General features: G+C 38.6%; 2 protein-coding genes across 3 annotated transcripts; one reads left to right on the top strand and one right to left on the bottom strand.

Annotated features, from left to right (window-relative positions):
* The first annotated feature begins 493 nt into the window (after positions 1 to 493).
* Positions 494 to 4084, top strand: LOC103437789 (protein NRT1/ PTR FAMILY 2.9). The gene is made up of 4 exons (XM_008376290.4): positions 494 to 983; positions 1116 to 1333; positions 2007 to 2572; positions 3043 to 4084. The coding sequence occupies exons 1-4, from the start codon at positions 749 to 751 to the stop codon at positions 3914 to 3916; spliced, it is 1893 nt and encodes a 630-aa protein (XP_008374512.3). The 5' UTR covers positions 494 to 748; the 3' UTR covers positions 3917 to 4084.
* A 912-nt stretch (positions 4085 to 4996) lies between these two features.
* On the bottom strand, positions 4997 to 11355 carry LOC103437790 (ATPase 11, plasma membrane-type). 2 transcript variants are annotated; one of them, XM_008376291.4, is made up of 22 exons: positions 11048 to 11355; positions 10790 to 10888; positions 10574 to 10693; positions 10365 to 10463; positions 10126 to 10263; positions 9809 to 9943; positions 9515 to 9694; positions 9205 to 9411; positions 9000 to 9119; positions 8779 to 8898; positions 8525 to 8647; positions 8339 to 8443; positions 8105 to 8249; positions 7439 to 7603; positions 7082 to 7320; positions 6944 to 6976; positions 6730 to 6811; positions 6361 to 6521; positions 6014 to 6199; positions 5741 to 5923; positions 5463 to 5641; positions 4997 to 5379 (listed from the first exon to the last, which is right to left on the bottom strand). In XM_008376291.4, the coding sequence occupies exons 2-22, from the start codon at positions 10841 to 10843 to the stop codon at positions 5283 to 5285; spliced, it is 2871 nt and encodes a 956-aa protein (XP_008374513.3). In that variant the 5' UTR covers positions 10844 to 10888; positions 11048 to 11355; the 3' UTR covers positions 4997 to 5282. The 2 variants fall into 2 exon arrangements, with proteins under 2 accessions (XP_008374513.3, XP_070680269.1); XM_070824168.1 differs by having other exon boundaries at positions 10959 to 11063.
* Positions 11356 to 13203: the final 1848 nt, after the last annotated feature.

The following is a 13203-nucleotide window of genomic DNA, read 5'->3' as shown; positions in this document are numbered from 1 at the left end:
TTGATAGACTAAGATAAAACGTAGCTAGCTATCTACAAAATTGTGGTCCCGATTAGGAAAATTCGTACATAAAACGGGTTTGTAGAATTTTTGTGTCAATTTTACTTTATTCCTCTTATGTGCGGTTATTCTAAGAGGTTGTATGCAAGAATTTCTTATACGCCACACCAACAAAACGATTATAATTGCAACACGTGTTTTCTGATTGATCAGATTTACAAAAGATCAAATAATTAGCTCTCCATCTCCAAGTCCAAAACGCAAGGCAAGGGAGGACTCCATTTATGAAGACAATGAAAGCTCGATGCTGATCATCCAATGCACATATACCACAAGCGGCAATTGTCGACTAATAATTCAAGCAAAACGGTCGAGACAGGTAGCTCGGCTACATGCATAGAATAGCCAGTGAACTCATGGTCAACCATGACGACTTGTTGGTCCAACAAATCTCAGAAAGCATATGAAAATACTACTCAAATCGGGACAACTGAAAAACACAAAGGGACAGTGTCTCAAACAATTAATCTAGGTAAAAAGGAGACTAGTCATGACAGGTAGCTGGGCTACATGTGCTACAACTACTTGATTATTGTAATTCTGGCTCTAATGAAAGTACGTAACGTAGAGACGGACAAACGAAACTAAACCGTATCTGTTAATTTTGTGATAAGTGTTTTGTGAATTACGTGGTCGAATTTTCTTCTCGGATTATATAGTTCCTTTTGGTTTCCTTTTTTCCTAAAACATGAAAGCAATCATGGAGAAGAAAGAGAAAGAGAGCATGGAGAAGAATGAGAGAGAGAGCATGGAGAAGAATGAGAGAGAGAGCATGGAGAAAAATGGGAGAGCGAGCATGGAGAAGAAAGAGAGAGAGAGCATGGAGAAGAATGAGAGAGAGAGCATGGAGAAGAATGAGAGAGGTTCTACGGATGAAGAACCAGTTATATACAGAGGATGGAAAGTAATGCCATTTGTCATAGGTGAGCGCAATATTTTGCATTTTTGTTGCTTCATGTTCTTCTCATCAGATTAATATCCTTTTCTCTTCTGTTTAATCATGAATTTATCTTAATTTTGTTCGCTTATTTTTGAGCATCTGCATAAAATTTCAGGAAATGAAACGTTTGAGAAGCTGGGAACCACTGGGACCTTGGCCAACCTCTTGGTCTATCTCACTAGTGTATTCAACATGAAGAGAAATACAGCTGCGACTCTTGTTACCACCTTCAATGGCACCACCAACTTTGCAACCTTGCTCGGAGCTTTCGCTTCCGACACTTATTTTGGCCGTTACAAGACGTTAGGATTTTCGACAATCGCTTCTTTTATGGTACTCACAAAACTAACATTTTCTACTTATTAGATTCATTTTCATTGTCCAACATATAAAAATTAGGGAAATATGCACAAATAGACAATAAATCGTATATAAAATAACATTGACTACCTCTTTATTGTCTATTTGGCATCCATCTGGTTCGATTTTTGTAGCGGCCCATCTAGTGCATATATATTTCTTCAAAAATTAAGCTTTGATTCATTTCTCTTTCAAGGTTTCTTACCTCAAGAACCCTTTTGACTAATTAGCTCCAAATGTATCTTAAGCTTGCTCGGAACTTTCCAACACTTAATTATCTTGATCGTTATAAAAGGCTGACATATTCGGATATTGCTTCCTTTATGGTACTTACAAAACTACCATGTGCTACCTTGATTCATTTTCAATGTCCAACATAAGAGAATTCCGGAAACATGCGCACAAATAAGCAATAAGCTATTTGTAAACCACATTTTAGTGTCTTTTTATTGTCTGTTTAACATCCATTCGGTTATATATTTGATTGAAAGATTGTAACTCATTTTGTTTCTGCATATTTCCTCGAAAATTAAGCTTTGATTCATTTTCACTTCCAAAGTTTCTTACCTCATCATGAACCCTGTTGACTCATTAGCTCCAAAATGTATATATCTTAATCCTATGATTAATTTGCTGCTTTATGTAGGGACTGCTGCTGATAGATTTTACAGCAGTGTTCAAGAACTTGCATCCTCCTCACTGCAAACCAGAAGAGAAAGGAACATGTAAAGGGGCAACAGCTGGTCAAATGGCATTTCTACTAACTGGTTTTGGGATGCTAATAGTAGGAGCTGCAGGCATCAGGCCATGTAACCTGGTATTTGGGGCAGACCAATTCAACCAGAAAACGGAGTCGGGAAAACGAGGAGTCAACAGCTTCTTCAACTGGTATATGTTCACCTTCACTTTCGCACAGATGATAGCATTGACCCTCATCGTCTACATCCAGTCAAATGTAAGTTGGAGTCTAGGGTTTGGCATTCCAGCCATTTTGATGTTGATATCATGTGTTCTCTTCTTCATCGGATCAAAATTGTACGTGAAAGTGAAAGCCTCTGGTAGTCCGATGAATAGTGTAGCACAGGTCGTGGTGGTTTCCATTGCGAAAAGGCATTTGAAGCTTAAAGAGCCAGAGCGGCCGTGGCTCTCCATGTTTGTTTATATGCCTCCCGATTCTATCAACTCCAACCTTCCTTATACAAATCAATTCAGGTAAATTAGCTACAACTTCATGCACTTTATATGCCTTGGCTGTGAAAGAAAGAAACTTATCTACACCTAGAATCATTCTGGCGTTATTCTAAATCAATCACGCACTGCCATGTGTTTTAACTTTTTATGGCAATTGGTGACTGGATTAAATTACAAAAGATTAAGCTGATGCACATGTATGGAACATATTAAAGAATGGACGCCATGAACATGCACAAAGAATTACTGCATATGCATACCTTTTTATACATGTTCTTTAATTGCCTTCTAGGAGTTTCGGTTTTGAACACGTTCTTTGATTTCAAATTAGAAACTCTTTGAATCAAACCGAAGAAGATTCAGTTAGACGATCCATATATATTCAAATTTACGGATCAAACTGAAGTCTTTGAGTTTGACTCGAAGGAGTTTGAGATGTGAAATCCATGCGGTGGTGTAGGTAAGTTCTTAACAATGTTGTCACTTCTCAGATGCCTTGACAAAGCAGCAATTCTTACGCCGGAAGACAAAATCAATCCGGATGGTTCAGCTGCTGATCCTTGGAGACTTTGCAGCATGCAACAAGTGGAAGAAGTGAAATGCTTGCTGAGAGTTTTGCCAATATGGGCAGCAGCCCTCATATACCATATTGCCATAGTCCAGCAGCAAACCTATGTTGTCTTCCAAGCCCTTCAATCCAATCGACGCCTTGGAAAAACAAGCTTCCAAATCCCGGCTGCATCCTACACAATCTTCCTGATGCTGGGCATGACCATATGGATACCAATCTACGACCGCCTTCTTGTCCCGTTCCTCCAAAGGCTCACGGGAAAAGAAGGCGGCATCACATTGTTGCAAAGAATAGGAATTGGCATTTTTCTCTCTGTGATCACGATGCTAGTATCTGCATTCGTAGAACAACACCGAAGGACTATAGCGCTAACAAAACCAATTCCAGGAATGTCTGGCTTTTGGCTGGTCCCTCAGCTCACACTAGCCGGGCTTGCTGAAGCGTTCGCTGCCGTTGGCCAAATCGAATTCTACTACAAGCAGTTCCCGGAAAACATGAGAAGCATTGGAGGGTCTCTCTTCTTTTGTGGAATGGCAGGTTCTAGTTACTTGAGTAGTGCGTTAATCGCCATAGTTCACCGGACTACTGAGGGGGCTGCAACCGGAAACTGGCTGCCGGAAGATCTCAACAAGGGGAGGCTGGATTACTTCTATTATCTTATTGCTGCTCTAGGAGTCGTTAATTTGGGATACTTTTTAATGTGTTCAAAGTGGTACAATTACAAAGGTGGTGGGGACAACAATGCCCTTGAAGTTGAAGTGGTGCAGAAATCACATGATCAACATGAGATTTGATGCAGTGTTATTTGGGTTTACATGCTAAAGCTGAGTGATTGTAACCTAGATGGGGATGTATATTCATGCCAGATCTCTAAACTACATTTGAAAAAAGGGCACTTTGATGCAGGTCCAAAAAATTTAGCTGTTTTTGAATTTGATCCAATTTTATTTGATTTTCTATTACACCTGTTTTGCCCCTTGAAAATAATTTTGTTTTAATTCTTTATATTTGAATTTTTAAAATTTGAATCTTCAAATACCTTTATCTACATGTTTTCTAATTAAAAACACATTATTACAAATCTTATAAGTTTATGAAAAACTAAAAGAAACATTGCCAGAGATAGATAAAAAATAAAATAAAAAGTTTGTGATGTAGGTAGAATCTATGATAGAGGTAAACTATGAACAAAAACCTATTGTATAGATAGATAATACAAAATAATCTGTGATACAGATAGACTATGAACAAAATAATCTGTGATACAAAATAATGCAGGAAGAGAAAGATATTTTGAGGGAGAAACAAGAAAAGAGAAATGAACAGTTTGTGGAAGGAGAAGGAAAAAAAGAAGATTTTAATCCCTAATCCTATAATTAAGGATAAGATTAACATTAATCACAAACTTAAAAAAAATAATTACTTAATTGGTCAATTTATGGGTAAATTTGGTAAGAGAATACAAATAAGCTTACGTGGACAATGAATCACTGAACCAAACCCAAAAATTAAACAAAATTGGACTATAACTAATAATGGCTCATAAAATTGGACTCATATTAAATTTCCCCTTTGAAAAATCAAACCATCGTCAATAATAGCATGTTTACTTACCTGGAATGAGTATAAGAAGAGACGATATTCCAAGCCCTAACTTTCTAACATTTTCTAATACATGCAAGTCTCACGTTGTAATTAGATTGATTATACTAAGAATTGATATGATAGTCGATAATTTTCTCGACTAATCTCGACTTTTTTCCTATTCCAAGTACGTAAACAAGCTCTTGACGCGTTTCAAGACTCCGATTTGTGTTTAATCATATCAAACAAAACAAAACAAAGGGATGGCAACTTGTGGGGCTACAGAAACATCTAAAAAACGGTTTGGATTAATGGAGAGAAGTTTATTTCCGTCGACTCTTAATCACAAGAAGGAAGAGGGGTAGAGGGGTAGAGGGAAGAAAAACGTAGACGAGAGCTGATTGAAGCACTCATTTTACACGCCGAAAACAGAAAAGCAGAGTAGCAAATTTAAAACGACTGTCTACTACGAGGTCGCTCACAACATGCTGAGTGCGTCTTTACTCTCAGCACACTTGGAGGGAGAGGATTCATCATCTTATACAGTATATAACAAGTAAATACATTGCATCTGTTTTAAACTGTGTACGATTGCTGAATCGTGTCGATGTCGAGCCCCTTCAATCTCACCACGGATTCTACGTGGCCTTTCAGCGTAGTGAGTTCCCGCAACCTACAAGAAGATGGAGTCGCGGTTGGATATTAGTAAAGAAGATCAAACAACGCGAAGAAACTAAACTCAAGATTGCAGCTCACCTTGCAATCTCAGCTCTTCTTTTGGCTTCTTCGGCGATCTGATTGAGTTCTGTGAAATGTGTTCGTTCTGTAAACATCTTGGTGTCCGGTGGTTGCAACCCGTGCAATGTCCTTTGTGCGTGTGCCCATTGAAGCTCTCGTTGTTCCTTTCCAAAGTCCTTTTGCCTTGTGAAAGCAACCTAGAAAACAAAAAAAAAGAACCCCTCAACGAACAGTTAACAAGAAATTCCCTGATCAAGTAAAACCGGGTAAGCAATCCACAGTGTCAACAATCGTACCCTCTGTTCAATCAGAAGATCCCAAGCCTTCCCACTCAGAGCGTAGCGTATCATGAATTTTATGATATCCAGAGGGATATATGTGACTATATTATAAAGCCAGATCACCCCGGCCCAACCCCATCCGATCCCCTCAATGGCAGCAAAACTCCAGTTTGCATAGACCGCGATCAAGGTGGCAATCTACTCAAAATAGAAGGTAAGAAATTCAGTTTCCCTTCACGATCAAATCAAAATGAATATAAAACGAGATGGTTGAGAAAATTGGCTCACCAGCTGAGCTATTATAAAAGCCACCACAAGCAACAATCCAGGACGCTCAATAAACGACCAACTTCGAGACCGTGTAACAAATATGAGAGCCTGGCTAATAATGCTCACTTGTAGATATATAGCAGAGGCAAGCTTCCGAAAGTCATCATTAGCTGTTTTCTCAAGGGTTGACACCCCAAATGTTCTCTGAAACAATCAGTGGCTAGATATTAATTAATCGTTACAAAGAGATGACAAGCAGCCACAGGATAAGCAAATTAGCTCCAAGAACGCATATTTTATAACAGCAAGTGATACATCTGCAACAATCAGAACATTTTATGATCGAACAAGACAGAGAATCTTACTGGGAAGAAGTCTGTTTTGTATGCTGCCCAAAAGAATATCACAGTCATTATTGCCAAGTAACTTCCGAGCACTATTCCAGTTGCAAAAATCTCGGCCAGCTTCCAGCTATCTGGCAGAGGAGACGGTTTAACCCTGTCCTTTGATATTGTCATGATAGTACCTAAAAGGTCATTCTGTTAGTAAATTATGTGGAAAATACACTTACGGCTATAGAAAAGTGCATGCATTTTCAGCAAACATTGACCAAACATCAATAAAAGATGGAGTTAACGAGAGACAAAACAGATGACTACTAAAACAAAATTACACAAATGCGTACACAGAGAGAGAGAGAGAGAGATTGTGAACGGGGAAAAGAAAGTACAAACCATCATTGAGGATCGCAATAATAAGCACCATGAAAGGTGGAAAGTCAAACTTCCATATGAGAGCCAGCAACATGAAGCCAAGCTGCCATAAAAAAAGAATCAGAAAAGAAACGCAATACTATCGAACGCTCTAAAAGAAATTTATTTCAAAATTTTATGCACAGATGCCACCTACATGAATCAAACGATTCAAACCAAAGAACCATTAACTTACCACGATACGAATTGTGATGGAAACAGCATATATCTGCCAGCCATAAACAAGAATTTGTTACTTATATAGTTCACTGGTAAGGTGGACAATGACGCTTAATCACAGGAATAATATGCCACTGTAGATGCAAAAGCTTACTGTGTAATTTTTCATCCTCTGGAAGATTGCCCGACTGGTCAAAACAGCACTAATGATGACACTAAGGCCAGGTTCAGTAAGCACAATATCAGAAGCACTACGAGCAGCATCTGTTGCATCAGCAACAGCTATACCAATATCAGCTTTTTTAAGGGCAGGAGCATCATTGACTCCATCACCAGTCATTCCACAGATATGTTTCCTAGCTTGCAAGCGTTTCACAATCTCGTATTTGTGCTCTGTACCAATACAAAATTAACCAGTCAATCTAAATTGGATAATTGAAACCATGGTCTAGCAACCAAGAGTAAAATCTAAAAACTTTTTTTTCTCAAGCATATACTTCGGTAAGCATACCTGGGAAAACCCCAGCAAAGCCGTCAGCTTTTTCTATCAGCTCGTCAATCGGTAGAGCAACAATTGACTCATCCTTGTCCTGTCCTAGCAAAGCAGATGAAGGGTACATATTGGTTCCCATCCCCAAGCGACGTCCAGTTTCCTTTCCAATTGCCAGTTGATCCCCTGACAAAATACAACGTTGAGCAAGACGGCAACAAAAACAAAGAACTAAATATCATCACTTTTTGTACTGAACTCGGAGGTCGGGTGGCAGGAAACACAACTAATTATGTGCTTGCAGTATTATAGACTCCGATTAATAACAATAATATGAAAAAATAACACAACAAACTTCTACCCATTTCTTTCAACACCAAGTTACATGACATTTATTTATTAAAGGTCAAACACATCCCTCTTTAAAACATACAAAGTTACAAACACATTAACATATTAATACACTAGCTTCATCAGTAATCACCCCAAGGATTACTGACATATCACCCCAAGGATGGTCCAACATTACGCAGAACATAAAAATATATCGACAAAAGTATGTAAACTGAAAACACCCACTTGGATTACTCGTGATTTGTCATAGATTCAGCAAAGAATTATTAATGCTTCTTTAGATATCCAACAAGCAGAAACAATACTAATTTAACCTACTATAAAGAAACATACCGGTAATCATCTTCACATTCACTCCAAGATTTAATGCCCTCCTTATTGTCTCTGCACTGTCATGCCTAGGTGGGTCAAAGAGTGGCATTACACCAACAAATTGCCACGGGGCTCCAGCACTCTCTTTCCTTCCTTCTGGAACTTCCTGCATTAAAACAAATGAAATGACTTTAAATAAAGAATAAACTTCTAAACTACTGCAGGAGCCCAGAATAAAATTAGAGATTCAGTTACCTGGTATGCTACAGCAAGAGATCGTAAACCTCGCTCAGCAAACTTATCAATAACAGCATGAACTCTGCGCTCGATGTCTGACTTATTGTGTGCAAGATTTAAAATCTAAAAACAATGCAGCTAGGAATTAGTCTTTAATATTGAAAACAGATGGGGGACAATGACATAAAGTGGAAGGCAATTTACCTGCTCTGGTGCACCTTTGCTAACTCTATGCATTTTACCATCACGGTCAAGATAAGTTAATGCAGTTCGTTTATCAGTAGGATTGAAAGGAAGGAAGTGTATTTCTTGAATGCCAGCACGCGCCTTTCACAAAAATCAAAAGAAATGGGATCTTTTAAAAAGATAATAACACATGTATAACAAATATAGTTCAAAAACTACTCAAACTTCACAGCTATGTTTGGAGGCACAATCCAATATAAAGATGTAATCACCTCCTTTGGATCAGCAAGCATCCCAACTATAGCAGTATCTATTGCATCTTGATTCTCCAGTCTGGAGGCTCGAGCTGCCATCAACACAACAGTATCCGGATCCACTTCTTTTGCAAAAACCTACAGTTTAAAAGTCAATCACGCATGTAAACAAGGATTTTTTTCCATAAAGAAAAGAAAAAAAATTCCATAACAAAGAAGCAACATATCTCCTAAACAACCTCAATAAGATTTTTGTCAACAGTAAGCTTATTCAATGTCAGAGTTCCGGTCTTGTCACTGCAAAGGACATCCATGCCCGCCATCTCTTCAATTGCTGTCATTCTCTTTGTAATAGCTCCCTGCATTCATTATTAACACAATTAATCATGTTTCAAAACACCTTATACCACATAGTGCTGTAGCATTACAAGGAATCAAACCAACCTGCTGTGCTAATCTATGAGACCCAATAGCCATTGTCACAGACAGAACTGTGGGCATTGCAATTGGAATTCCACCAATGAGAAGCACAAGAAGGTTATCAATTCCAGGACGATATTGGCGGTCTTGTATCGGGTACATGACTATTATCTCTATTACCATCCCCACAGCAATCGAACATATGCAGAAATTCCCAATTGCAGTCAAGACCTAAAAAATGAAATGAAATCAGAATCAATAAAGTCACAGCCCACAAAGCCCAAACTAAAAAATACCAAAAAAAAACAAAAAAACAAAAAAAAAGTTTCCCTGCCTTTTGGAAGTGGCCCACTTGATTCGTGCTATCAACAAGGTGAGCAGCTTTCCCAAAGAAGGTATGGACACCGGTGGCAATGACCACTGCATCAATCTCTCCTTGTTTGCAAGTAGAACCAGAATACACACCATCCCCAGGGCTTTTCGTCACGGGAAGGGATTCACCTGTAAGTGCAGACTGCAAGTGCAAAATGGAAACTTCAGAAACAGCCAAAAATTTCCCAAGACTAGCCATTGAGTACTATTGTCAGCTTCAACATGATAAACAAGCTAGTTATAACTGCAGATCAACCTGGTCAATTTTCAAAGGATCCCCTTCAAGTAGACGAGCATCAGCTGGAACAATATCGCCGAGCTTAATACTGATTATATCACCGGGTACAAGAACAGCAGCATCTTGCTCATTCCACCTTCCATCTCGAAGGACCTTTCAAACATTACTTCTTGTCAGCAACGACACAAGCAAAGAAATTCAAAAATTTGAAAAATACCACAGGTCCACGACATAAAACTACTACTTGTGCGCACAAAATCACATACGATTTGACTTATTCGACTCCTACCACCACCCTATAAAAAACTAAAGACAACAAGTTTCCAATCTGATACCTTAGCTTTTGGAGCCAAACGAGCCATGAGTGCTGCTGCAGCATTACCGGCATTGTTTTCCTCAATAAAACTGATGGTTGAATTGATGACAAGCAGAGTAATAATACCCACAAAATCTTGCCAATCCGGTGGCTTACCCTGCATACAGATAACCGTGGTACAAATCAACAAAATGATAAAAACACAAAAGCACAAGCAGCCTCAAAGAAATAACAGCAACCAAAAGAGCAAGCGCTTACCCCTCCATTTGCAAGAGCAATGGCCATTATAGCAGCAGCTTCCATAACCCATGAGAGAGGATTCCACATAAACCCCAAAAACTTCAAAAATTTGCTCTCCTGAAAGTTTGAAACAAATCCAGAACATGGAATTGTGTGAGCACAAAAGGGTAAGCTTCCAAATACAAAAAAAAAAAAGGAAAAAAAGGCTGCAAGCATGAAAATTTAACCTGCTTTTCTTCAAGCTTGTTGTGCCCAAAAATGGTGAGTCTTTCCTCAGCAGCCTCACTGCTGAGACCCTCTTTGCTACATCTCAGATTCTCAAACACCTCTTCGATGGGTATATTTTCCTGCACTCACAAAGAAAGTAAAAACCCAGTAAACAAAACCAAAAACCCAGATGAATAAACCAATAAAAGGCTTCAAATCTCTTTAGATCTACTTACCAAATCCACAGTTTCCTTCAACACAGCATCCAATACTTCAGGCTTCTCCCCCATCTTTCCCTTCCTCTCCAAAACTGCCTCACTTTTTACCTTATATATCTGCAAAACACTCGGAGAGATCAGACAACGTTGAAAACCCACAAGAAAAAAGCAACCGTTTTCCTCTTGCCTCAGAAAAAATATGAACTTTATTGGCCTCCAAAGAGAGAAATGAATCTTGAAAGGTGGAAAAAGAAGTTCAGAAAAATTAAGCAATACCCAGTTGCAAGAACTTGGTGTGGATTAGAATTATGGTAGGGAAACCGCAAATGACAAGGACCCTCGCTCTGGCCACCAAACACGCAGGCAGGGACTAAGAACATGAACCGCTAAAATAGAGAGTATAAAGAGTGGCTTTCAGTAACAGTCATAGCATTACTACTTTCTCTCTTTATTACGTTAAAAACTTATAAAGCCTTGAAAATCCTTTTCTTTTACCTAAAACCTACACTCTCTTAAACCTAAAAAAAAAAAAAACAATTAAAATTAAAAGACTCTCTCAAACGCAAGAGATTGTTCGGTGTGCCGTTCCGAGTACATACGTCATATGTTATTATATAAATGGAGAAATATTTGAAATAAAAAAATTTTTTTATTTGTATAGTAACATATGACGTATCGTCTGTATTCTAGACACATTAAAAAATATTTCATCACATATGACCATACAGTCTAGCGCCACACAATTTTTGTTTAAATAAAAATTCATATAAAGAAATAAAGTCTGCTAACTGCCATCATCATCAAAGAATCTTGTTCAGAATTTCAACCCACATCATGCTTTTCAACTTTAAATGCTAAAAATCTTGTTTATTTTCGTTAAAAAATACATTGTAACTTTAAATAATGGTGAGAAATATTTTATTTCTATCTTCATAAAATAAAAATTTGTAGATGAGCTACCAACCAAAGTCCAAAGCCATTGAATAATTTGAATAATGAATTCCAAATGCATTGGTGCACAAAGATGGGAGGTCTACCATGTTATTTTTTAATTTTCTTGTTTTTAATTTTTTACTCTTAGAGTTTTATCTCATAAAAGAATCAAAAGATTCTAACGCGTTTAAAAGTCATTTAGTACTATGGTCTAATAGTATTCTTCTTCACTTGTAAGTGAGAGGTTTTAGGTTCGATTCTCGCCAAAGCCAAATTTGAACCACTTTATTACTAGTCTATTGTGAGGCTAAACTCACCCCTCCTCTTTAGTGTAGGTGTCACAGCCCAACCCGGACCCCCACCACATCTCGGGCTCGACTCCACCGTAGCACGATATTGTCCGCTTTGGACCCCGACCACACCTTCACGGTTTTATTTCTGGGAACTCACACGAGAACTTCCTTGTAGGTCACCAATCCTGGGATTGCTCAAGCGCGATCTCGCTTAACTTCGGAGTTCCTACCGAACCATAAGCCAGTGAACTCCCAAAACGCCTCGTGCTAGGTAGAGATGAGAATATACATATAAGGTTTATAGGATCCACTCCCCTGGGCGATGTGGGATGTCACAATCCACCCCCTTAGGAGCTCGACGTCCTCGTCCGCACACTTCAAGCCAGGGATTGGTTCTGATACCAAATTGTCACATCCCGGCCCGAGCCCCCACCACATCCCGAGCTCGACTCCACCGTAGCACAATATTGTCCGCTTTGGGCCCCGACCACGTTCTCACGGTTTTGTTTCTGAGAACTCATATGAGAACTTCCCAGTATGTCACCCATCCTGGGATTGCTCTCGCGCGATCTCGCTTAACTTCGGAGTGCCAGTGAGCTCCCAAATGGCCTCGTGCTAGGTAGCGATGGGAATATACATATAAGGCTTACAGGATCCACTCCCCTAGGCGATATGGGATGTCACAGTAGGTAATATCGTTTGTTCAAAAAAAAAACAATCAAAAAATGGTATTTACCTATAGTTACTACCAAAAGGCTTTTTAGTCAAAATTGTCTATGAGATTTGCATAACACGTAACTTTGGTCCTTATGATTGAAAATCAATAGAAGTGGTCCCTGAGATTGTCTATCATCCATTATTTTGGTCATTCCATTTAAAAACAACTTTAGCCAAAATAGTCCATGAAATTTGCATAACACATAACTTTGGTTCCTGAGATTATCCAACATCCATCATTTTGGTTATTCCGTTAAAAAACTCAGGGACCACTTCACGAAGTTTTTTTAATGGAATGACCAAAATAATGGAGGGTGGACAATCTCAATGACCACTTCTATTGATTTTCAACGAGGATTCCTGAAAGCGAGACTCGAATCTTAGTAGAACGACACACAAAACAGAGACATTACCAATTGAGTAAACCCTCATTGACGGATACTATGTGGTTTAATTATCTATTGGATGTGTATTATCCGTATCTAACCA

The sequence above is a fragment of the Malus domestica genome, chromosome 06 (genome assembly GCF_042453785.1).
Source record: "Malus domestica chromosome 06, GDT2T_hap1".
NCBI lineage: Eukaryota > Viridiplantae > Streptophyta > Magnoliopsida > Rosales > Rosaceae > Malus > Malus domestica.
The sequence above is the reverse complement of the archived record's forward strand: the minus strand, read 5'-3'. Positions and strand labels throughout refer to the sequence as shown.